We start from the raw sequence: 27,143 nt of genomic DNA on the forward strand, positions 1-27,143 counted from the left end.
GTTGAGGCAAAAAGCAGTCCGCACAAAGTGGGTCCGCACTCAACAGTAAAGTCTGTAAGATTCAATTGGAAAGTAGTCTTTATGTATTCGTCGAAAAATTTCCAAGGCAGTGTAGTATCTTTTTTTCAAGTAAGTTCTTTATTAATTTCACTTTCACGATAAGACAAGTCCGGCAGATAAAATCCAGCAGCCGATGCGTTTTGTCCCAAAAGGGAATTCTTCAGGGCTCTAAATCGTAGTACCATATATCCAATCATGAGCTTTGTTTTTGACACAACTTATGTACTGGGCTCACACATTATATACAGTGTATTTATCATTTTCATAACCAGAGTTCCTGTTCATGCATCTGCCTCAAAAAAGAGTTGACTCAACAGTTTTTTGAGGCAGACGCATGGAGAGGAACTCTGGTTATCAAGCCACGAGAAAATGATGGCAGACTGTGTCCAAGTCTAATGATAAATCCAAGTGGATCAGAGGCCAGAAATGTTATTCTTGACACAGCGGCACAAGTCATCAAGAGAGGAAAGAGTGGTCAGTTTTGTACTCTGGCAAGAACGAGACCCAACAAAACTGGATGTAAAAGGCATTTTCTTTGACGAAGGCCAATAGCTGGATAAAAACCAATTAAGGCAGCTGGGAACTGATAATTGGACAGAGTGTCTGGATCCAAGGAAGGGTTGAGTGATCAGAGGCATCACTCGGGCTGACTTCAGGGGAGCAGGAACATGACTGGAAGATAGATCTGTATCTATAATTGCTCTGAGCCATCTCAAATCCAAGCTGCAGTTTGTTTTGTGCAGCTTTGCGGCCAGGGTGTCACAGTGGGAACCTGTGGCTTTACTATTTAAAACCAATTTATTAACATTTATTTGACAAAGGGACGGTGCACTCAAGGAAAAAGTCTTTTCAAATATCCCAAAGATTGTTTCTTTATTCTTATTCAAAATCCAAGGACAGTCAAGCTCAGCCAACGCGTTTCGTTCTTATAGAACTTCGTCAGGGCTGTAAATCAATACAAATAAAAACATACATGTATACAAAAACACCTCTTATACCACATAAAACACAACAACCTACATTGACAACAGTACATATATATCATGACAATACCATATATTACATACAAATAATTAAAATAATAACACAATACCAAACACATACAAAATAAGTCTCACAAATAAATACATTATATACAATTTGTACTAAAAAAGGGGGGGGGGGGAGGACATATTTAGACAAATGTACGGTCAGGACAAAGATAAAAGTATCACACGAAGAAACAACATACACATCCTACCTCAACATGCATGTTATTCGATGTTTCTAAGAAACAAAAACTACCATTTAAAGTGTATATGAATGAAAGCCTAAACCATAAGTGAATTCATGAATATACAAAAGGGGAGATGTAGGGGTCCGTATGCCTGATAGGTAAAGGTGGTTCGTGTGACCAATAACTTATTCAGTGAGAGAGCTATTATAATATTTGCATAAATTCTTACCATGGATACTTTAAGAAACGAACTTCACGAAACTCAAAGGGTACGGTTTCCAATGGATATAAAATTCGTATAAAAAATAGGAGTATGACCTAATAAAAATAATAAATTTTGGAGAAACAGTTATTACAGCCCCTTACGGGCATGGAAGACCTAGATCAGATGGGAATATTTGCATTACAACGCTTTCCAGTTGGGAATGAGAGCTATCTTACCTTTCCAAGTCGCTGAAAGGTATACGTATGAGTACGATCGTGTGTAAGTCTCCAGGTAATATAAATGACAGTCAGATTCTTATTCAATCACTACGTGTCACAGGCATTGTTCTGTCAACATTGTTGTTGTATATTTATGCCCAATGTGTGGGCTGCTTACTTCTAAAGGAAAACAACACGAGAATAAAGAATTACACGAAAGCCCATCTATAAAGTCATGTTAAATCTAAGGTCCCATTCCGAAACCCATCTCCTAGTCTTATCTAAGAATAAAAGAGAAAAGTGACGGCCTATATCTCCCATCCTAACTTATATATAATAATCTAGTAAAATGTATATCCTGCAGCTATTGTGCACCGTAAGGAAACGACATCCGAAATCAAAGACATAGATTACAATAATAGTAGACAAAATTTAGTGAGCCACAAGTCTCTATAGTTATTCTAAATATTTACGTGCTCCCTATGTAATTATACTTGCGATATGCAAGTAGTATCATAAACCCCGCCAAAAGAAATTTCGAACACACACAAGACCAACGAAGAATTCCCAGAATACGTAAGATAACGATTCCTGAATACCACACAATATTTCTATTATCGGCATCATGTCCGCATGAAACCCACACAATTTCCGCCATAAAAAGAAAACACACACGTAGACAAGGTAATGACCTCATACATAGTACCGTAGCAATGTATGATTGCCTAAGAATATATTGGAACTAGCGATGTTATATTAATGCACGAGCCCGCTGGACCATGGTCACCAACACGACCCTTGGCAAGAAATCAAAATACTTTAAACATGTCCGAATACTTTACTACCCTTAATTCGATGCAAGCGTCTTGTCTCACCTGTAAACGAGCGCGTTTCTCCTGATTTATCTATGTATTCCAACATGGACGCCATATTCGAGTTCTAAAACAATAACGATCCTATTGTTTTAGAACTCGAATATGGCGTCCATGTTGGAATCAATAATGACCAATTACACTGAATATCTTATAAAACTAAATGGTATACCGATAACCTAGAATAATATATAGATACATATGGACGTATTTGGTGCTCGCTTAGGTGGACCCTGTACAAACCTGGTTCCTGTACACCTCCTTACTATAATTCCTTTGGGGTGCAGTTATATTGAGGTAATATATCCAAAAACTGCTTTGATTTGATCTTAATGGGTGTTTTATCTTTTTATCTTTAAAAATACATAGATAAATATTAATGGACCTTGCATTTACTTAGTATACTACGTTTAAATTTTAAATTTCTGTGTTCGCACTCCATTTCAACATGGCGCCCATAGAATATCACCGAAGGTCCAATACATGAGTGGCTCACTGGTACTTCCGGTATTGTCACGGGATATGTAGGTGGAGTGTATTTAAGTCACTCGAGCGTTTGAATTTGGTTCGCCGGTAATCAGGAGAAACGCGCTTGTTTACAGGTGAGACAAGACGCTTGCATCGAATTAAGGGTAGTAAAGTATTCGGACATGTTTAAAGTATTTTGATTTCTTGCCAAGGGTCGTGTTGGTGACCATGGTCCAGCGGGCTCGTGCATTAATATAACATCGCTAGTTCCAATATATTCTTAGGCAATCATACATTGCTACGGTACTATGTATGAGGTCATTACCTTGTCTACGTGTGTGTTTTCTTTTTATGGCGGAAATTGTGTGGGTTTCATGCGGACATGATGCCGATAATAGAAATATTGTGTGGTATTCAGGAATCGTTATCTTACGTATTCTGGGAATTCTTCGTTGGTCTTGTGTGTGTTCGAAATTTCTTTTGGCGGGGTTTATGATACTACTTGCATATCGCAAGTATAATTACATAGGGAGCACGTAAATATTTAGAATAACTATAGAGACTTGTGGCTCACTAAATTTTGTCTACTATTATTGTAATCTATGTCTTTGATTTCGGATGTCGTTTCCTTACGGTGCACAATAGCTGCAGGATATACATTTTACTAGATTATTATATATAAGTTAGGATGGGAGATATAGGCCGTCACTTTTCTCTTTTATTCTTAGATAAGACTAGGAGATGGGTTTCGGAATGGGACCTTAGATTTAACATGACTTTATAGATGGGCTTTCGTGTAATTCTTTATTCTCGTGTTGTTTTCCTTTAGAAGTAAGCAGCCCACACATTGGGCATAAATATACAACAACAATGTTGACAGAACAATGCCTGTGACACGTAGTGATTGAATAAGAATCTGACTGTCATTTATATTACCTGGAGACTTACACACGATCGTACTCATACGTATACCTTTCAGCGACTTGGAAAGGTAAGATAGCTCTCATTCCCAACTGGAAAGCGTTGTAATGCAAATATTCCCATCTGATCTAGGTCTTCCATGCCCGTAAGGGGCTGTAATAACTGTTTCTCCAAAATTTATTATTTTTATTAGGTCATACTCCTATTTTTTATACGAATTTTATATCCATTGGAAACCGTACCCTTTGAGTTTCGTGAAGTTCGTTTCTTAAAGTATCCATGGTAAGAATTTATGCAAATATTATAATAGCTCTCTCACTGAATAAGTTATTGGTCACACGAACCACCTTTACCTATCAGGCATACGGACCCCTACATCTCCCCTTTTGTATATTCATGAATTCACTTATGGTTTAGGCTTTCATTCATATACACTTTAAATGGTAGTTTTTGTTTCTTAGAAACATCGAATAACATGCATGTTGAGGTAGGATGTGTATGTTGTTTCTTCGTGTGATACTTTTATCTTTGTCCTGACCGTACATTTGTCTAAATATGTCCTCCCCCCCCCCCTTTTTTAGTACAAATTGTATATAATGTATTTATTTGTGAGACTTATTTTGTATGTGTTTGGTATTGTGTTATTATTTTAATTATTTGTATGTAATATATGGTATTGTCATGATATATATGTACTGTTGTCAATGTAGGTTGTTGTGTTTTATGTGGTATAAGAGGTGTTTTTGTATACATGTATGTTTTTATTTGTATTGATTTACAGCCCTGACGAAGTTCTATAAGAACGAAACGCGTTGGCTGAGCTTGACTGTCCTTGGATTTTGAATAAGAATAAAGAAACAATCTTTGGGATATTTGAAAAGACTTTTTCCTTGAGTGCACCGTCCCTTTGTCAAATACACGTTTGTATATCTGGTTTTCCAGTAGAGCACAAGTGCGGCCAGCTCTGGATGTGTCTTTGCACCAACTAAAGAAACTGCATTTGAACTAGGATTTGGTGTGCTGAACATTGGTCAGCCGTACGGGGTTTTTTTTGTTTCAATTTATTAACATTATCATAATCTAAGAGTCAAAACTCTGTTAAGAAATTAGTAGAACAGGGCAAAATACAGCACTCGACTAGAGATGCTCGAATCTTTATAATTTTGTTGTCAAAAGAATAGCTAAAATCTGGTCAGCAATGTTCGCTCTGCAGACGGATACCTGTTGCCCAAGGGCTATTTGCCACATGGCCACTGGCTTTAGCATGTTAAAAGACCTCCACTTTTTAGGGTTCTCCTTTTGATTCTGTGACTTTTTCCTCTCTATGAACCCATGTGAACCATAGTAGTCGTGAATAGGAAAAACAAATCATTGACTTCCCACTCACTGAGAAAAAACTTGCAGTACTTCCGGATTATTCCGCTTTTAATTTTCAGAAACAGTTCCTCTCCTAGGTTTTTTTTCTGAAATCAAATAAAAATACCGTTCTGTTGCCGTGACCTGGTGACCCGCTACCATTACCTTTTCTCTGAAAGTGTCTTGTTTGGACCAAATGGAGTACTTTCATCAAAACTATTCCTGCCAAACTGACAGGGATCTCTTAGCATTGAGAGTGGTGACTCACTGGTGGGCCAGAGAATGCAGGTTAGTGGACTGTCACTAAGGCTATATTTACAAGTGCTGATGCAATAATATTGCACTCATAGAATTACCAATACCACAGCCGTCTGTAATTCTGCGATGTCATTAACAGGCAGTTACAAATTGTAGCCAGAGAAAATAGAATAATTGGGGAAGTTAGTGTTATTGCACTGATTTCCATAAGCAATTCTTCATTTTTGGGTTGTTTCATACTCGGATATATCAGGTGCTTTTTGCTGCTGAAATGTACTTGGCAAAGCATTGGAACTGCCGTTTAAATTCACAGTTCAGAATCCTGATTCTGCTACAAAGTACGGCTTTCAGACAAATTGGTAATCCGAAGGCACTAGTAGTGAGAGCTGAAATCTAAATTTCAGATAGATATGTAAGATTTACCTGGTCTGAACAATGCCAAGGTAAACCTTATGGGCCCTCTAAGATCTCTTAAAAAACAAGGCCGATGAATTAGGACGGTTCTTATTGCCTTCACGTCTGCCTAAGCCATTATATTTCTCTTGCGGGGCATACAAACTCAGCTCCATTAAATGGGAGACCGTAGATTCGCATTGGTGATGAAAATCTTTGCCTGAGAATGTAAAATGAAGGCCAAATATATCCAGCTTTAGAAAATGGTTAACACTTCCCTGTTCTCCCAATGATTATTTCCATACATGTGTTTTGTTAGTGAATACTTTGACACTTTTCAGGATGTATTGTTTTATTAAAGAATCAACAGCACCCAGAATCAATTATCATTTGCACCAAATTAATAAAATACACAAGTCTATCAATAAATAAAGTGAAGTGTTCAGTTCATTGATCAAAGTCTCTTTTTAGTTGGCTCTCTACCTGTACAACTCCTTCCAATTCCAAATAGTTTCTGTACAATAATTAGAGAGTAGAACTCTCATATTTTTTTGATCGCATATATGATCAGCATGTATTTTTCTACCGGGTCTCCTTCTCAGGGTATTTTCTTAGGACAATCAATCCTTCTGATTTCTTGTGGTGGACCACCCTTGCGCAACAGTTACTATCACATGCGGTTACTGTAATCAACTAGTTGAAGTTTTTTACTCTTTCAATGCATCACTACCTCTACTTCCCTCTCACTTCTTGATATTTAAACATGTTACAATGTAGAGTGTACTAGGTTTACAAGTTATGTGATAGCTAGCTTTATAGTGCTTTCCATAAACTTTGTGAGGCCTAAAGTACTTTTTGAGGTAGTCTGGTCTCATACTTTTTAGGTCTCGCCTGAGCCAGCACGCATGCGCTGCTCTGCGAGGCTTTTAGTAGGGACTCTGAACACATGCTCGTGCGTGTGCTTTTTTTTTCCCATCACCCACTATTGGCCTTTGCATTCGTCTTTCTAAGAAAGACAGCACGCAATTGGCCAAAGGCGGGTGCATGTCCCGCCTTCTCTCTCCCCTGGCCTAGGGAGTTCGGGAGCGAACAGCAGTGCGGCAGGGTGCCAGCTGCATACCTCTTATTCCTTGCAGTGCGTGCGCACCGCGCTTGTTTGGTTTCATTCTTTGCCTTCATGTTGACTCATCGCCGCCCCTCCTTGCCTAGGCTCTATGGAGGCCTGTCTGGCGTTAACTGGGTCTGAATTAATTTCTGTGGACCCAGAAGCCCTGGCGAGCCTGACGCTGGACTCTGCCATAAACCAGAGGAAGCCTTGTACAGAGACCAGCAGCAGGCCATGTACACAGCAGCATCTCTCTGCAAACACGAGCACTGCTTGGAAATGGGCCGCTCAGCCGAGGGAGCTGAACCAACACAGTGACAGTGTGCCGTGCCAGCTACTAGTGGAAAACAACAAATATTGCCTTAAGGTTTTGAGCAATGATGCGCGGAAAGGTTGGTGGGCACGCGAGTAAAAAAAAAAAAATATTTCCCTGGTACACGTATTCAGTGGGAGCAAGGCTATCTTATGATGTAGACTGAGAAGTAAACAGCTCTCCGTGGCAGTAAACAACCGTGCTAAAAATGACAAGTAAAAACAGCTGCAAGAGCTCAGGATAACACAATGGGTTGAGTGGTTGTTCTTTTGTACTCCCCTCGTTTCTTTCCGCGTGAAAAACAATGCATGATTCAGAGCTCGCTGGTGACATGGGGTGAAGGAACGCTGTACACACAACTTATACTCACTTCCTGTTTTTAATAGGCACAGATATAAAGACACAAGCAGGAAAGCTTGGATTATATGTCAGTGTGTGACGTTGTGTGGCCTTCTGCTTGAGGAATGTGAGAGGCTGCTAAACCGCTCAAGGAACAAAAACACTGCACTGCTCTCGTATAGTGCCAAGAAGGCATGACGCTCATTTCACACCCTGCCAAGTGAGCAGGGGAGGTAACATAGCCTGAAAAGTTTGAATGGGCAGAACAGCGTCTCTTATACCGGCCATAAGTTCGACAATATTTCAGCGGCTGCAGTGAAGACTGTGTGGCCCTTGCAGCGAGCAGCGCTGTTGGTGTGGATCTGTTAGTAGTTCATTAATCACACAACGTACACTCCATGGCGAGCCTCTACTCCCGCCCAGAGCTGGGCCAGCTGGGAGCCAACCAGAGACCACAGGCTGAAACCGAAGTTTACCTTGGCACAGCGGAGCATGGCGGGGAGGCCGGGAGTACTGAAGAGCACTGGCGGGCACTCAGGTCCCTCTGGAGGGGCCCGCCTCCCACCAGACGACACGGGTGCTCTTAATCTCTGGCAAACGCCCCTGACACTCTGGTCATCGCTGGTAGAGTGCTGGCAGAAATCCGAGGGAGAACCCCTACGCGTACCAGCTGACTGCCAGTGACCGCTAGAAAGAACCACGACTAGGTATATTACAGGGTATCGACCTCTCATGAGCCCTGCAGAGCACAGGCAGACTTCCACGCGTTCTGGAAGAAGGTACGCACGATGTACTAGGAGGTACGCATGATGCCGTACTAGGAAGTACGCATTGCCCCGTACTGCGCAAGCATACACATGACACCGTACTACACAAGCATGACCCCGTATCGCACAAGCACACGCATGACACCATACTGCAAAAAGCACACTCATGACCCGTACCGCACAAGCGCACGAATGGCACCATACTACACAAGCATGCGCATAATACTACAAAAGCACTCCCGAGCAAAATAGAGCGTTGGCAGGAATCACAGCCCTCTGGGAGGAGGTATCTATCACATAATGTTACATACTTAGTCTGGGACTCTGTGAATGGGTGCCTCCAAAACAGAAAAGCCCAACAGAGCAATGGCAGACAGGACATTTTAAGGATTTTGGGGGCCCTGGGCCAAATGTATTTTGGGGGGCCCTGTTGGAAACAGCTTTGATTTTATGATCCATTTTCAGCTCTTTCATGCCCTCTTTGGTCAAATTCCAAATGTGTGTACATCTGATATTCAGGGATAGTGATGTGTGTTTTCAGTATTGTAACACAGCAGCAGCTCACTCTCACTCTCTCACTGACTGACTGACTCTCACTCTCTGACTGACGGACTCTCTCACTCTCTCTCTCACTGACTGACTGAGTGACTCTCTCACTGACTGACTTACTGACTCACTGACTGATTCTCTCCCTGACTGACTGACTCTCTCGCTCTCTCACTGACTGACTGACTAACTCTCTCACTGACTGACTAAATGACTCTCACTGACTTTCGCTCTCTCTCTCACTGACTGACTCTCTCACTGCCCTGACTGACTGACTGACTCTCTCACTCTCTCTCTCACTGACTGACTCTCTTACTGACTAACTCTCTCACTGACTGACTGACTCTCTCACTGACTGACTAACTCACTGACTGACTAACTCACTGACTGACTCTCACTCTCTCACTAACTCACTGACTGACTGACTCTCATGGACTGACTGACTCTCTCACTGACTGACTGACTTTCTCACTGACTGACTGACTCTCTCACTCTCACTGACTGCCTCATTCTCTGACTGTCTGACTCTCTCTCTCACTGCCTGACACTCTCTTTCTCACTGACTGACTCTATCCCTCACTGACTGACTCTCTGACTCTATCCCTCACTGACTGACTCTCTGACTCTCTCTCACTGACCGACTTTCTCACTCTCTCTCACTGACTGACTCTCACACAGACTGACTCTCACTCTCTCACTGACTAACTGACTCTCTCACTGACTGACTGACTCTCTCGCTCTCTCACTGACTGACTGACTAACTCTCTCACTGACTGACTAAATGACTCTCACTGACTTTCGCTCTCTCTCTCACTGACTGACTCTCTCACTGCCCTGACTGACTGACTCTCTCACTCTCTCTCTCACTGACTGGCTCTCTTACTGACTAACTCTCTCACTGACTGACTGGCTCTCTCACTGACTGACTCTCACTCTCTCACTAACTCACTGACTGACTGACTCTCACTGACTGACTGACTCTCTCACTGACTGACTGACTTTCTCACTGACTGACTGACTCTCTCACTCTCACTGACTGCCTCATTCTCTGACTGTCTGACTCTCACTGCCTGACACTCTCTTTCTCACTGACTGACTATCCCTCACTGACTGACTCTCCGACTCTCTCTCACTGACTGACTCTCTCTCTCTCACTGACCGACTTTCTCACTCTCTCTCACTGACTGACTCTCTCACAGACTGACTCTCACTCTCTCACTGACTAACTGACTCTCTCACTGACTGACTGACTCTCTCACTGACTGACTGACTCTCTCACTCACTGACTGACTCTCTGACTGACTCTCTGACTGACTGACTGACTCTCTCTCTCTGACTGACTGACTAACTAACTGACTTTCCCACTGACTGACTGACTCTCTCACTGACTATTATACAGGTACTGTTTCCCAACCTTCACCCTCCTGTTATTTATGCCCCCCCCTAGCAAAAAAACCATAACAAGCAATCATTGGGACAGGCAGATAGAAGTTGCCTGCATTGAAAGGACAAAAAAAAACTCAAGACATTATTTATTGTTAATACTTTTTAAATATGGTCATTCAGTTGTACATAATTCTTTCTTGGTCATATATATGGTAACAAAAATGCTTCTGACACTAATTTCAGTCAGTCAGTCAATTGCTTTTATTCGATTAATAAAAATCAGAAAAAGACATAACAAACAGATAATCACATAAAAGACAGGACAAAAGTTCATCAATTACAATAGTGATTATAAATAACATTATCGAGATTTAAGAGAGATTAAAATGAACATATTTCATAAGTTCAATTCAGAGTTAAAAAATCTAATAAGAATAAAAACACCAGAAGAAGAAACCACCTGTCCTTCACATCAAATCAGTCATAATGGGTGTCTTGGCCGTGCGCTGACACGCTTCTTGTTTATGCGAACAGCCGCAACTAGAAAGCTTGCTACATAAAATGCAATGGTAATGCTGGGTAAAAGTTGCAAGAACAGGAGCGCTGGCCGCACTTGTAAGAAACCAGCCTCTTTTAGGATAGGTAACAGGTATTTTTTCCTAATCTGTGCATAGTGCTCGCAGAACATAATAAAATGTAGTGTGTCCTGAGTGGAGAAATTGTCACAATCACATGGGGTTGCATTTTCAGGGGTTGCCCATGTGGGAAAAAAACCAAGCACACGATGTATCAGATTAAAACGGAATTTGATTAGGAGAGACCTGTGAAATGGACTGGATACAAAGGCCAAGTAGGGTTCAAGACCAGGAACAGTTATAAGTGCGTAATTCCTTCTAACTAATGGCTTTTTTAGTTCCAAGTCCTCCCTCTCGGCCATAAATAGTGTAACTAATGCAGTCTTAATCCCCATAACACCCTTCTTATTAATACAATCAGGGGAATTAAATAGCTCTGGTCTGCCCACTGTTACCAGCGTCCGTTTAACTTATGCCAGCCAGGGAATTCTGTGGGCTCTATCCAAAGCAAGGCAATCCTTAAGTATCAGGTGGGTTAAAGAGATTTCCTGATTAAGCCAAGTTTTTAACCAACAAATAACAGGGGCCACTTTAATTAGGTCTGCAACATACCCCACGCCCAACTCTGAGTGTATCGTAAAGGTGGGTGTGGACTGAGGGACGGACAACAGCGATCTTAAAAACATATTCTCCACCCTCTGAATGGAGTCGATATTAGTATAACCCCAAATGGCAGAACCATAGGCGGCTATGGCCAAAGATTTAGCTTTATATACTTTCAAAATAGCCTCCATGGGCGAGCTCCCAACCGTTTGGCAAAACCAAGTATAGCTGCGGCCGATCTTGCCACAGAGTTGCCTTTTAGTTTATGTTGCGGGCCCCATGTTCCTTTCTCATCAAAGATAACCCCTAAATAAGTAAAAATGGGGACCCTTTTTACCTCGTGTCCAAGGCAAAAGAAAGATTTGGATTTCTTTTTCCTACTGGCCTGACCAGTGATCATGACCTGAGACTTTTGAGTATTAATTTTCAGATCTAAAGAGGTCATGAAATCGCCAAAAGAGGCCAGTAATCTATCGAGGGCCACACCTGAACGTGCCAGAAGCACGGTGTCGTCAGCGTATAGGAGAACTGGGATCTTAGTCTCTCCTACATGCGGAACGTCCGCCGCTAAATTGGCCAAAGCTGGGTCCAGAGCATTTATATACAGTGTGAAAAGGAGGGGTGCCAATATGCACCCCTGCCTAACACCCCTCTCTGACTTAAAGCAGCTGGTACACCTTCCTCCTTGGGTGACTCTCACCGAGGCTAATAAGCCGCGATGCAGGTCCGCCAAGAAACCAAACAGAGGGGGATCAACTCCCATATCCAGTAGGATTCTCCACAGCTTCGACCTGTTAACCAGATCAAAAGCTGAGGAGAGGTCCATAAAAGCCATGTACAAGGACCCCTCCTTTGCAATGGTGTATTTGCAAATAAGTAAATGAAGGTTTAAGCATTGATCCAGCGTGCTCCTGTTAGCCCTGAAGCCATATTGAACATTGGATAATATGCCACTGCCCTCAAGCCACGTAATCAACCTACCCAGGATGACTCTGCCCAAGATTTTAACAGCGGAGAAATAGGCCTATAACAGGCCGGGTCACCCCTCTGACCTTTTTTAAAAATTGGAATAATAATGGACTTAGCCCAAGACTCAGGGATGTTCTTATCTCCGGCATTAAAAACATTTGTTAGTATTTTGGCCCAAATTTTAGGAGCAGACTTATATAAGTCTGCAGGGACACCATCTGGACCTGGAGCCTTGTTTTTGGATGTCTCGTGAATAGCTTTTTCCACCTCCTCCTCCCTAAAGGCCAAAACTAGGCCAACCTGGTTAAGAGGTAACATCCCATCTGAGTACCCAGGTGAGTATAGACTGTAATTTTTTTCAAAATGAGCTAACCACTGCTCGTCAGGAATACTACATTCCATAGCCTGGTTCTCACTACCGGAAAAGTATGGGTGATTAACCACTACCCAGAATTTAGAGCTATCCCGCTGGGTTTCGGGTGACTGTAAGTTATTCCAAGCATCTTCCTTAATCTCATTTTTACGAGCTGTGATTGCCTGTTTATATTGTTTCCTCAAGGATACGATCAATGGTCTATTTCTAGGTGTTTTGTTTAATGCCTTTAAAAGGGCAGAATGAGCCTTAGTACAATTAGTGTCAAACCATTTTTTGCCTGTTTGACCGCCCGAGTTGGTTTTTACCAAAAGGGCGTTATTTACTTGTAGGCAAATAGTGTTAAAGGCCTCAACTATCCTTGAGTTGGCATTAGCGTGGTCTAAACATATACCCACCTCCGTTTTAACCTTGGTCAGAACCTCTTGTAGGAAGGTGACAGGAGTCACTTTAGCCCATTTCAGTCTCCTACCCTGGTCTTTTAAGGTAAGGTCTGTGGTTCCTAAAATTTTTATATCTTTAAAAACCAGTGACCCTCCCGGGACAGCCTCTACTATCACGGGATTATGGTCACTGAAAACAGAGTCTTCTACCCTGTAATTTAAAACCGAAGACAAAATCAAAGAAGATAAAAATATGTAATCGATGACTGATCCTGAATCTATTCCTTTAAATGTAAAAGACCTCTGCCCTTCCATACAGCAGCCGGATTCAAAGAGGTTTGAGGAGGCCAAGAAGCTCTCCAAAGCCTCGCCTTGTTTAGTGTGTTCAAAGTGTGTGGGTGATGAATAGGGAGGTCCCCCATCATCGACCACAATACATCCCAGACTGCAAGGATGGATGTTAAAGTCACCCATTAGGATGACCTCGGGACTATTATGTGACGCTCTGAATTTATCCAGAACCTCCCCTAAAGATTCTAGATGCTGGTTTGGACTGACACTATCTGAAGAATTATAAAAATTAATAAGTAGCAGAGTTGGAGAATTTACAACCGCTAGTTCTACGACTAGACAGTGATGGGAGCCTGATTCTAGCTGTTTTGCAGATCCTTTCAGATTCAGTGAGACCAAAAGTGCAAGGCCCCCTCTCGCCCTGCCCGCCAGGCTGGGTGTGGCTGGGATATAAAAATGGACATAACCGTCCAAAAAGAAGCTATTCGATGTATCCCAGGTTTCTTGTAATGCTATAATATCATGGGATATAGCATAGCCAGCCCATATCTCGTCCTTGCTTTTAGATCTAATGCCCGCGATATTCCAACTTAAGATTTTACATGTAGTCTTCGCGCAAGACTTATGCGCCACTATGTCTATCTCCCCTCTACCCTTAAACCCACCTATAGGGATATTTGGTATGGGAGACGTAGTAGAAGGCAACCCCTCTGGCGCCGGTCAAGCTAAGGCTACAGGAAAACATAAGTTGTTGAAAGGATCTGGAGAAAATGTGGCGGGCACTGGGTTGATTCCCAGTCTCGCCTGGTCTTGACCGGATCTTACAGATGTATTGGGAATAAAATTATAAAAATACCCCAAATCATGTACCCTTATTTCAGACCGATCACATACAAATGAGTGATCGCAAATATAACGCACTACGCGTCTATCCTCAAAGTTAATAATAATAGAGTCCCCTAGGACATCTTTGGGTCTAAGGCCCACCCAACTAACTCTTCTGGCAAAGAGAATCTTCCCGTCCAAATAGTTCGGGATCGGTATGTTTTTGTTTAGCCAGAAAACAACTTTGTTTTTGAGTTGTTGGTAAGATTCCACTGTGCCATCTTTAAGTACGGGGACACCGGTCAGAACAACAACGTAAGGGGTGGAGTCTGGAGGAAGATGAATGTGGACCTTGGGGAATTTGTTGGTTCTATCCCCAGAGTCCATTTTTGCTCCTTTATGCACACCCTTGCTTACGGTGTTAGTACTAGATATGCCCCTTAGGCTAACCCTTTCCTGAGCGGCACCTTGATTGGTGGCATTGTCTTTGACCAGAATCCTGGGGGGGGCAACCCCAGAATTAGCCTTAGATGACGCCTCAGGGTCAGAAGGAGAAGGTGGCAGGACAGGAAAAGTGGAATTAGCCCTAATGGGGTTATCACTGTCTTTAGTGACTAGTTTGATAACATTTTTCAGTGAACAAAAGTTATCCAAAATAGTTTGCTCAAGTCGTTCGACCTTTTCATTAACCACTTTTACCCTTTCCAGGAGTGGCAATAGTAGAGAACGGACCATTTGCTCGATCTGAGAGATCAGGTTGCTATAATGGGGCTGGTCCGAGGGCCTTTTGGTAATCTTGCCCAAGGATGGATTATCAACAGCCTGAGCCTCACTCGTCACAGATGATAACTCTGTTGTAATGTTAGAATGCTTTGCCTGTCGCCCTCTCTGGGTCAGCCCATCTCTTTTCCTCTTAAGGTTAGCAGATTTAGCAACTTTTCTACTAGCCCTTGTCTGGGGGTAAGTGGAAGCAGGTTTAAGAATATTAGGAGCACTGCCTATTGTAGGGGCAGCTACTCCCACGGCAACGGTCGAGTCATCACGGGCCAATGATGTGATAGTGCTGTCCCCAGTATTCCCCCGCTGCACTAGATCACCTGAAACCTGCACTGCTAAGCTCTTAGGAGATTTCACTAATGCAAGTGTTCCCAAAGATGAGCGTCTAGCTTGAATTAATTCTGAGGATAGACGACGCTCAGTAATAGCTAATTCGTGTTCTAAAACTGAAACTGCTCTGGTAATAAAATGGTCAAGAGTACCAGACACAGACCCACCCCTACCGGTGCGCTTCCCCTTGCCCGCCATCATGTGCTGGGAGCACGCCAGTGGCAATGAGAACTCAAAGCAGTATCAGCAATGCAGGGAAACAAGGATACACGTACAGGTTAATAATTAACCTTTACATTAATAGAAATTTAAAGGCCACAGGCCTCGACAACATTAACAATATAGACTCCTCCTGCTATCCAAAACAACTACTAAACACAGTTCTACCTTGAGCGCTGGGACACAACAACGATGTTAGGGGGGTGGCCCAGCCCAGTCAGGTCCAGTCAGAGACGGGCAAGGACGGGCCCGCCCTTGGCCCGGGCTTCGCCCGGGCGCGTCCCGCGCGGCGGAGCGTCCTCAGCGTTTATGAAGGCGCTAGGCGCAGCCGGATGACGTCGTCGGCGTGCGCCCAGCACCAAGGCTTCTGGGGGTGGTAGTCCAGCGGCCTCGCCCCTCGCGGTGTTTAAGGAGCTATTACACTCCTGACCTCGCCCCCACGATGGCCGTTCCCGTCACGGCAGGCTGGAAAAGCAAAGTAAAGAGTCTGGTAAGGTCCTCCGTTAGCGCGTCCCGCGCGGCGGAGCGTCCTCAGCGTTTATGAAGGCGCTATTACACTCCTGACCTCGCCCCCACGATGGCCGTTCCCGTCACGGCAGGCTTTTTCCCAGAACTGTGACAACCTTGCAGGAACCTCGGATGGAGCTAACCTGTTTAAAAGTGTAGCAAAAGCCTGAAGCCGGGAATCGGCACGGGTAATGCCAGAACACGGCGGAAGGGAGGTAGGAACCTTCCCTCGTGGAGTGAAGGGGCGGTGAGCCAAAACGAACCGGACGGGTACGTGCGGTATATCTGGTCTGAATATCAGAAGGAGCAGGATCTCTTGTGCGGGATCAACGTGTTCTCCGGTGTGAGGGACCCTAATTTATTATAACTTTTCAGCATGCTGCAGACTTCTGTACAGCACAGCTTAAAGACATAGGCAAAGTCAATATCTCTGGCTAAACACTTATATGGTCCCAAAGGCGAGACCTATTGGCTATGCCAATGCTCGTTTATAACTTCTTACCCTGGTGAGTTTGTGAAGCATCGGGCCCTGGGCGCCCTCTAGAGTACAGTGGTGAATGGTTGCTAGTTATGGCTTCGCATATATGGGGTGTGCTGAATTGAATATGTGAGGTTTGAGAGCATGGTGGATGCACAACACATTTAGTGTCAATACACATATGCAAGGTATTGCAGTTGAGTGAAATTAGATGCAGCTGAGCAAGCAGGTACGTATGTTAATTAGGTGGGCATTATCATACTTAAACTCTGCTATTTATGTGTATCAGGAGTATTAGATTAATTCTGCTCAGGAGCAACAGATGAGCAAGTAACCCACTGGAGGTGCTATTAAACTGCCTTGGAACAACATATGTGCAAAATATTATGGGGCAGCCCTGTATTCCTGGGAACTTGGGCAGTTACATGAAAACAACAAAGATAGTGGTCCACTCGGAGGAAGTATAAGCCTGTACTTCCAAGGCAAGTTACACGTAGAAAACAAAATTCTTTTGAAAAAGAAATGTTTTGGAAAAAATGTAAATGGATTTATTTACTCTTGACCTTTATCATTCGTATAAAAGGGGGTGGTGATGGACGGAGCATCAGAACCAATCAAACACTCACACCCAGTCAACAGATCTGGGTTTGATCCATCACCGTTCTTTAGCCCACTCTGCCACCCCAGTTCAGACATGGCCATATGCAAATCAGTCTGACCCTGTGCCTCATGGGAACAGTCCAGCCCGAACTGCCAAGCCATGCCTTCCCTGGAAACAAGCTTCCTAGTACCGGTTTCTGGCATTTCAGCCGTCTTCAGCCAGGCTTGCTTGCTATCATTCGTATGTCAGATATTACATTCCCACAAAGGTGCTCCAATAAGAATGGTGCTGTGGGAAGTGGACAGTGGTAAATGTGATAAACAGTGCTCTAGTGCTATATACAAGCATAAGTACAGTGCCAAAAAACCGATATACAAATATTCTTTTAATATGGCTCAAAATGATGGTATATTATAAATATTGACATAAATGAGATCAGTCTGCTGGTATAAATCTTGACGTTTTGACCCGAATTAAACATTTTGAGTTGGGTCATCATCAGGACCAAAAACGGTAGCAACCAGGAATGGAATAATCTTAGTATTTCTTTAGAAGCCTCCCAATTGTCAGGGCACTATTTGTGAAGAAGGTACCGCAGACAGACTGGTGTCTATTGCAGTGTAGGGATCAGAGCAAAACAGCAGCCCATCATTATTCTGAGCTGCAAGCAGACACTGACATTTGTAAAGGCTGGTTCTTGGAACACCAGATGAGCAAAACATTGGAGGCACTGTTAAACTTCTAAAGAGGCATTCTAAAAACAGCCACAGAGTAGTAAATGAAGTTTACCTGGAAGAGTAAAATGTGTAAAACACAATGGGTACTATTTAACCCCAAAGGAGTTTTAAGAGGAGTCTACCCACGAGTGACATATGAGTAACTCATTGGCCATCAAGTACCATTATTTGGAGTTCACCAAGGGGGTGACAGATGAGCAACTTACTGCTTTTTTTGTGAACAAATAACTTCTAATCCCAAGCAGAGAATCACCTTTACTTCCTCAAGGGGTGCCCCAGTGCTGTGTGTTTGTTTACTGTTCTGATTGTCAATACAATCCATGTTTTATTAATCTTTTATGCAGAATGAAATTATGTAATTTTCTGAGTTTAGATCTGTCTGCTACTACGTAGCATAATGAAGCCATCAAAAAGCATGGATGTGTTGATATTGTGCCCTTACCTATTACATTTGTGAACTCTTGGTGCCTGTTTGCTATAGGCAATGTTTAATATGTACTTTTGCCTTTTTTAGGTCATTGGGACTCTGCCGTGGGTGTTGAACTCAGCTGGCTTTACGACGAATGCTGCACCCGCTACTCTCCCAGCGCAGAATGTCCAGGTGCAGGCGGCTGCAACCCCACAGCTGTTGCTCAATGCACAAGGCCAAGTCATTGCCACATTAGCCAACAGCGCTGTACAACCAGCCCCCATAAGAAAACAAGCTACCCCTGAAATATTGATGAAGGCAGAACAGGTAATGCTTCCAGACCTGCAGGTACCATCTACAACATAATTATAGGCTTCTGTGTCATACCGTTGGCTTTAGTGTTTCAGGTCTGGTCCCACACAGAATGTATTATGTGAACGGATTAATGGATGAATAAACTGAAAAAGCCTGGGTTCTGCAAATGGATACTAGTTTTAGTGTGGTCTGTCGACCTCCGATTGTGTGCTCTTCACTTTTCTGTCCAGTTGGCTTTTTCTCCTGTTGACATTTTCATTTCTAAGGATTTTACTTTGATATGTTCTTTTGGTGGTATTAAGTAGTTTGTACTCCTTCCAGATGTCGAGGTGTTTTGTAATACAATGTCCTCTTTCTCGGCCAGTACTTCCATGATGATATCTTTGGTTTAATGCATGTAGTGGCAAGCGAGAACGTCATTCTTGATAATGGGTGCCCTAGAGAGAGGTGTACTACAGTGCGAGGCTCCCAGATGATCGTCCGGTCTGCTCTCAGGAAATAAGGGAATCTCCCTCTATGTTTCCAGATGCCAGTCATGCATCCTATCCAGCCTGCCCCTGCAGTATCCCAGCCACCACCAGCGATCACCAACACACCTCCGGAAAACACATCGTGCAGCACGCCAATCACCATCACTTGCTCTGAGACTCCGACGGTGGGACAGCTGGTTTCTAGTAAGTGCCAAATCCTATTATATGTTATTCCAAGTATTATTTATGTATCTAGCACTATACTGGTGTTGGAAAGGTGTAATATCCCCCAAAAACTGAAGAGTAGTTGTAATATGTATTAAATGGATGAGGTTTGTACCAGTGGTTCTGAAAAGATTCAAGAGAAGAAAATTGATAATAAACATAAGCATTAAAAATCTAATTAATTGAACCAAGACATTTTTGACAATAGGATCCACAAATGGTTCCCCAACACGTGTGTGGGCTCCTGCTGAGGTGTGTGGGCACATTTTGGAAAAGTTATTTTCTCTTTCAGGGGCTCCTGATTAATAGTCATAAGCACTTAATATGTTCAGGGACCCAGGAGCAAATATTAAAAAAATAAATATATATATGTGTGTATGCTGCCTATATTCAAGAGAACTAGGATTACAGGTAAGTAACTTATCCTTCTCTTCCAGTGGATCCTCATCAATAGTCATAAGCACTGAATACACTGAAGACATGCAAGCCCACCCCACGCACCTGCGGACGAATCAAGAACAAACAAAAGCAGCTGCAATCATCATCAAAATACATTTCTAACAAAGGCCTGTGCTACTTGAGTGTCTGTCTGAGTGTCTGAATCTAGACAGTAGTGCTTTGTGAAAATATGCATTGATCTCCAAGTAGCAGCTTTGCAGATTTCGGCGATGGGGACATCTCTTAGTAGGGCTGCTGTTGCTGCCTTGCCCCTTGTAGAGTGGGCTTTGGGTCTAGCAGGTATATGCTGGCTAACTGGTAGGTGAATAGAATACAAGAAACTATCCATATAGAGATGGTTTGCTTAGAGGAAGAAGTTCCTGTCATCATAGGACCATAGTTAACAAAACAATGGTCAGATAGTCTGATAGCTTTGGTCTTGTCTAAGTAAAATTTCAGCACTTTTTTAAGATCTAATGAGTGTAACATTCTTTCCGCTGGTGTGGAAAGATTAGGAAAGAAAGTTGGGAGCGAAATAGTCTGGTTAATGTGAAAACCAGACACGACCTTAGGAAGAAAACTCGGATGAGTTCTCATTACCAACCCGATTAGCATGCAAAACCATGTAAGGCTCTTTGGCACAGAGCGACTGAATCTCACTGACTCTATGTGTTGAAGAAAAAGTTACTTGAAAAACAGCTTTCCAGGTAAGGTGTTGTAAGGATGCCTTATGTAAAGGGTCAAAAGGGGTCCCATGAGTTTCAAAAGAACCACATTCAGTTCTCAAGGAGGACAGGAAGAACATACAGGTGGGAACACCTTCTTCAGCCTCTCTAAGAAATCCTTTACAACAGGCATTTAGAAGAATGACATCTGTGTCATTCACATGAGCGCTGGGATGCGAGGCAGTGTGCTCCCACCCTCTTTTTGTTTGAAAATGAACCCTTGCTGAAATGAACTGACAAGCTCTGGAAGATGCTCCTGCACTCAGTAAGTGGTACGGAGACCTGAGAAGACTTTGGACTGCATTTCTAGCACCTCCAATAATTATGTGTTGTTCTCTACTGAAGGACAAATATCCTGAAACACGTGTCTAGAGATACACAGCAATGGCTGCACCAACAAGGGTGAAAAACTAAAGACTGTCACTGAAGTAAGTGTTATCATGCACTGCATTTACCATGATGCATTGTGGCAAAGTGAGTGCTGGGATGTGGGGCAGTGTGCTTTCACCCTCTTTGTATGCAAGCTGTGCAAACACTGGTGGGTTTTGAAGCCTCAAACATACAAGACTCAAGATGTGGGTGCAGCCTCAGACCTCTTGGTATTCGCTGACAGATACTACATGAGGAGGGGAAGAAGGATTGCACGGGTGATAGTGAAAATAGGTTATTGTTGTCCCATATGGTGTTCTCTCCCTTGCACCTTCTGTGTTCCCTTTATCTTGTTTTCATTTTCCCTCCCTCTTTTTTCCCTCTCATGCCTCCCCTTTCCCTTCTTTGTGTATCCTATTTCCCGTGTTGTATTTGTTCAGAGGGTTTCATATTTTTATTACATATTTATAGGATGTAGAATATATTAAATGTATCTTTTTCTGCAAATGCAGTCATCTTCACTGGAAGCCTGTTGTGCAACTGAATGATGGCTATGATGAGGGGTGAAGTTGCCTATAGTTATTTCTTTGCTTAGTTTCATATCCACATCAGTGGCCCTGAGATGTTTTTATGGTGTTGAGTTTAATAAAGAAGATTTTAAATAAAAAATATTTTTAATCTGACTCTGAAAACCCTTCTCTTGTTTAGAGCCTCAGACCCCAAGTGTCAATGAAGATGGAATCAATCTGGAAGAGATACGGGAGTTTGCCAAAAACTTCAAAATCCGGCGCCTTTCACTTGGGCTAACACAGACGCAGGTGGGACAGGCCTTGACAGCGACAGAAGGGCCTGCCTACAGTCAATCTGCTATCTGTCGGTAAGGTGCTGCATCTTATACTTTCTTCAACACTGTCTTCATAATCTAAGCATAGCAAGCTTACACAAACACAGTTTTTGTAAACAAACAGGACATCACACTTTGTTTAACTAGATTTATTATTTGGGGAGCATCTAAGGAACAAGCACTCTCATAAATTTACAATATGTAGTAAATACATTTACAAAATGCACAAGACATCTCATAGATAAAGTGTTTTCATGTTACTCTTTGGTATGCAAAATCTATTAGCCAGGTTGTGGTACCAGAGAGATAATTTGTTTACTTTCAGATGCCTCACCTTTAATGGCCTGGTCTACAATGGCCTGGTCTACGACGGCCTAATCTACAATGGCCTCATCTACGATGCCCTATCTACGATGGCCTCATCTACAATGGCATTGTCAACGACGGCATCATCCACGGCGGTCGTCTACGACAGTCATCTACAATGGCCTCATCTATGACAGTCTTGTCTACGAGTGGCCTCATCTACGAATGGCCTCATCTATGACGGTCATCTTCGACTGACTCATCTACGACGGTCGTCTACTAGGACGGCCTCTTCTACAACGGTCATCGTTGACGGCCTCATCTACGACAGTCATCTACGACGGCCTTGTCTTCAACCATCGTCTACAACGGCCTCCTCTATGAAGGCCATCTATGACGACGGCCTCACCTACAATATCCTTTTCTGCGATAACCTTGTCTATGATAATCACGTCTACAATGGCCTCATCTACAGCAGCCTTGTCTACAAATGCATTGTCTCTGACAGCCTTGTCTACAGCAGCCTTGTCTATGACTGCATCATCTACGGCTGCCTCGTATCTGACATAGGCCTCAGCAGCAACAAACATTGTCGCAGTCAGGCTAGTCGTCTACGTCTGCCACGTCGACGACGATCTTGGTGACACAACAAACAGCGACAAAAGTATCGTAGTCCTCAGCGAGAACAAAAGACACATAATCCAGAATAACTTAATGTCAAGAATTGAGGGGACTAATATGAGCATGCCTACAACAGTCAGCAATATATGAAGGGGCAATATGTGGAGCAATTTCACAACTTTGCTCCGCCTCCAACTTCAGAGAATGGGTCAGTCCCATGTAGCTCTAGTACTAGATATACAGGGCATGTTCCAGGATTACTCCAAACACTTTCCGGAGCTTGCAAGGTCACATCATGTCCGAAATGTCAGCATCCCCTGATGCTCCTGCTACTCCAAGAATGATTCCAATGTCAAATATTGCCATGCTTCCCAGGAACAAACCGTTCAGATCTGGTGATGATAGTGAGAAGGCCCACAATGGTGGATTCCCTTCCAGATGATTTTTGGTGGTTTCCATACCATTTGGGAATGAGCAGCCAAACTCTTCCAACTTCCAATAACAAACAAGCAATTGGTTTGCTTTCTTTATGATTTTAAATAAAAAAGCTGTGGGACTTCTTCCAATTGTTGATATATCAGGGAGGAATTACAATCATGGAAAACCCTGTCACTCATAACCCCGCAAGGAGACGTTCTCAACTATGTCTGGTGCCACTGTACGGGCTGCCAATCCCATGGCAATATGGGGCAGGTATAACTTCCAGATGTGCTCAGACATTGCCGGAACACAGAAAGCACAGAAACAAAATAGATTGTGCAGGGGGACGGAACGTCCTCATCAGAAAACATCGATTTAGCTATAGATATAGCTTTAATAGGATTCCCACAACTGGCTAGGTCAGTGGTCCTTAGACACCAAGATTGTTTCAACATTTAGAACCTGAGGTGCAAATATATATAATATTTTTACCTTACCTTGGTGATGCTCAGTTTGGCAAGCACGTTGATGCAAGCAGTCAAGGCTAACTCTGACACCACAAGATCTTTTATTGCACATTACAATTTAGTAAGAAACACCCTTTAGAGGGACCCGCGAAAAGACACTTAACCGTGTCAAGCAGGATACCAGAGGTATCAGACTTATCAACCCTCGAAATAGCCCTTAGGCTAGCTTACCTACAGTGACCATGTTCTGGTGCTGCTTACACCATCCTGTGGTAGAAACAATTCCAAAATGTTGTCATCTATGGCGGAAAATAGCACCGGACAAATAAGTCCTGGATCTCATCACATATGGTCTGACGTTAGAGTTTACCCAGATTCCATCCTCCACTCAACCAAAACAAGGGTGCCTACCTCCTCTCCATCTGCTTTGGAAAGCAAAGGTTCCATAGAGGAAGACCTCTATTCTCGGTTTCTGGCGATCCATCATCGACCTCAGAGATTAAGCAAGAATTTCCGGTAACAATCCTTTTACGTGGTCAACCTCTCCGACACCACATGACAGCTCTGAATTTACAGGATTCCCACGGATGCATCAAAGTTCTCCCATTTGGCTTCAAATCAGCTTCCTGCATTTTTACCTACTGTCTAGTCCCTGTGGCAATTTATTTTTAGGAAGGTAATCAGGTATTCCCCTTCCCCGACAACTGGTTTATAAAAGCACCAACGGCATTTCAAGTGTCCAAGGCCACAGAGGCTTGCCTAAAGTTGTTTCACAAGCTAGATCTCCTTGTGAATTATCAACTCCTCCATCCAAGAGGATACTGTTCCTGGGCCACAACACTAAATGATGTCCAAGACACAAACTTTCTATCCCAAGACAAGCAACGAAGGCTCTAGGAATTGGCTCTCAAACAAAAAAACGCCTGTTCAATTAGCTTGGGGGCATCATGTCCTCAGCAATCACTATGATCCCTCTTGCACGCCTGAAAATTGGAACCTTACAGGAACAGTTACAAAAACAAGAGATTCAAACAAAAGAATCATTCAAGGGACTGGTGAACTTCACAGAGGAATGATGTAAGCTCTAACCTGGTGGTCCCAGAGCACCCACCTATCAGAGGACCTCACGTTCTTACATCAAATACCTCACTTCTTAATGACTATGAATGCCTCCCTGGAGAGCTGGGGCAGTCATCTACAGAACCTGCAAATTCAAGAAAAGTTGTCTCTGCTCCAGAAGAGCATACATATTATTCGCCTAGAGCGCATTCCTACCTGTGATAGCAGGGACTTCGGTGTTAGTTCACACAAACAATACCAACAGCATGCAACACGTGACCAAACAAAGCAGCACTATATCACTGGCATTGTCCAAGAAAGATCAGGAAATCTGGAGCCGGCTAACAACACACAAAGTAACTCTTCTGGCCGAACATGTTCCCAGTAGTAACAATCTTTTAGCAGACATGCTAAGCAGAACTGGAAACAACTCCACGAATGGGAGTCCGATCAGTCAGCATGAAATACTTTCTTTTTGTTCTGGGACGAACCGACTCTACATCTCTTTGCAACAAATGAAAACCTCAAATGCCAGTTCTATGCCAGTTGTCTTCCACATCCAGGATTGTGGGGGAATGCAATGCCTTTTGACAGACAGTCTAGGATCTATGCCTATCTTTTCCCCAGATACCTTTAATACCAAAGGTTCTCAGTAAGAGGAAAGCAGAGCTGTGTCTTCTCAACCTGATAGCCCGAGGTGGCCCACTCAGCATTGGTTCACGGAGTTTCTCCTGCTATCGGGATACAACCACATTCACCTACCAACATTCCGTAAACTTTTGACAATGAACTAAGGCCAGGTCCTTAATCCTGACCTGACCTCTCTCCTCTTATGCTCACGGCTCCTAAATTCCATGAATTCAAAGATCTCAATTTTCCTCAGGACTGCAGGTGTATTTTCTCCAAGTCAAGGTGGAAGCCATGATAAATACATGTAAACCTTATTGGAAATGTTTCTGCCTAGGGAGCCAAAAATCCAACATACATCCTCTACTAGCATAATGTGGCAGATAACTACCGTATCTCCTCTCACTAGCTCAGTCACTGTTGGTATATGCGTCTGTTAAGGTACAGCTTGCAGCAATATCAAGATATAGATGCTCATCACATTTTTCTCTTTCTGTTCTAGCAGAATCATCAAACAGTTCATGAAATAATTATTCTGAGTTTTTTCCTCCTGTAAGGGCTCCTTCCCTGGACTGGCACCTGAAAATAGTTCTATCTCAACTCATGAAGAGTTCATTTGAACCCATTCACAGAGCACACCTCATATTTCTCACATGGTCACCTTGTTAATAGTCATTCCATCCAGGTGGGTAGAGGAGTTCCAGATTTCTCAACTCAAGAACCTTCTTGCACCTCAGGGGCAATTTAGTTCATCTCAGAACCAAGCCAAAGATTTATTCCCAAGGTTCCTTCAGATTTTGCCACAATTAACCTATATTATTTCGGACATTCTTCCCGAATCCAACATCACCAGCTGAGAGGTCTAGTCATATGATAGGTATCAAATGATATCTAAAATTCTACTTACATTGCACTAAACAACTCATGAGAACTGACCAACTGTTGGACTCAGATGGACACACTCATAAGGGTGTTCCAGTCATGATGGCAACCATCGCTCGATGAATTTCAACTACAATCCGGTTCTGCCATTCAAAGGCTGCAAGCCCCTTCATAGCGAAAACCAGGGCGCACTCAACTAGGACAGTTTCCACCTCAACTACTATGTTTGTGAAAGTGCCTCTGGACAAGATATATCATGCTATTACCTGGAATCCACACAGCGCAGTGATGCAGCGGTTGGACAGGTTTTACTACACCACCTATTTCATTAAGTGGAGCCTCTTTTGGATCCATGTGTTTGCTTATGTATTTATGCAAATTGCATCACATAAATATTTATTAAATTGCATATGAATATGTTGTGTATATATTTTTTTCTATCCACCATCAGCTATTTGCGCTAATACTATAAGATATACAAAATGGGGTAACTGCTTGCTATTCTGTTTCAAGCAAGTGAATCTATGAAAGATTCAATACTGGAGAAAAAAAAGTTATTTACCTGTAACTGCAGTTCTCCAGTATTGATATTTTTAATAGATACACATGGGACCCACCCTTCTCCCCGGAGAGGCTCCCCTTATAGCTCAGAATTATTTATTCCCATTTGTGCTTGAAAATCTAAGGGACTCAGCCTCTGTTGAGAGTGTTCTGGGGGATGCTGTCGCCTGATTTGCTATAGTTCAAGTTTGGTCTTTTTTTTAAAAGAATATAGATAGGCTATTAAACTGACTTTTTCATTGCCGTTATAGCCTATGATAGTGATACACACTGCTTTATTTAGGAACCATGGGACTTTCACTTCAATGACGGGA

The 27,143-nt window shown here is 42.9% G+C and overlaps 1 protein-coding gene across 2 annotated transcripts in view; it reads left to right on the forward strand.

The window, feature by feature from the left end:
• POU6F1 (POU class 6 homeobox 1) overlaps window positions 1-27,143 on the forward strand; it is a 212,082-nt gene that overhangs the window by 143,972 nt on the left and 40,967 nt on the right. For both annotated transcript variants that reach the window (XM_085600779.1, XM_085600780.1), the window contains 3 exons: window positions 18,606-18,827; window positions 19,342-19,489; window positions 21,751-21,919. In XM_085600779.1, the coding sequence (XP_085456905.1) occupies window positions 18,606-18,827; window positions 19,342-19,489; window positions 21,751-21,919 (539 nt within the window). The remainder of the gene's footprint in view (window positions 1-18,605; window positions 18,828-19,341; window positions 19,490-21,750; window positions 21,920-27,143) is intronic.

The sequence above is a fragment of the Triturus cristatus genome, chromosome 4_2 (assembly GCF_964204655.1).
Source record: "Triturus cristatus chromosome 4_2, aTriCri1.1, whole genome shotgun sequence".
Taxonomy (NCBI): domain Eukaryota; kingdom Metazoa; phylum Chordata; class Amphibia; order Caudata; family Salamandridae; genus Triturus; species Triturus cristatus.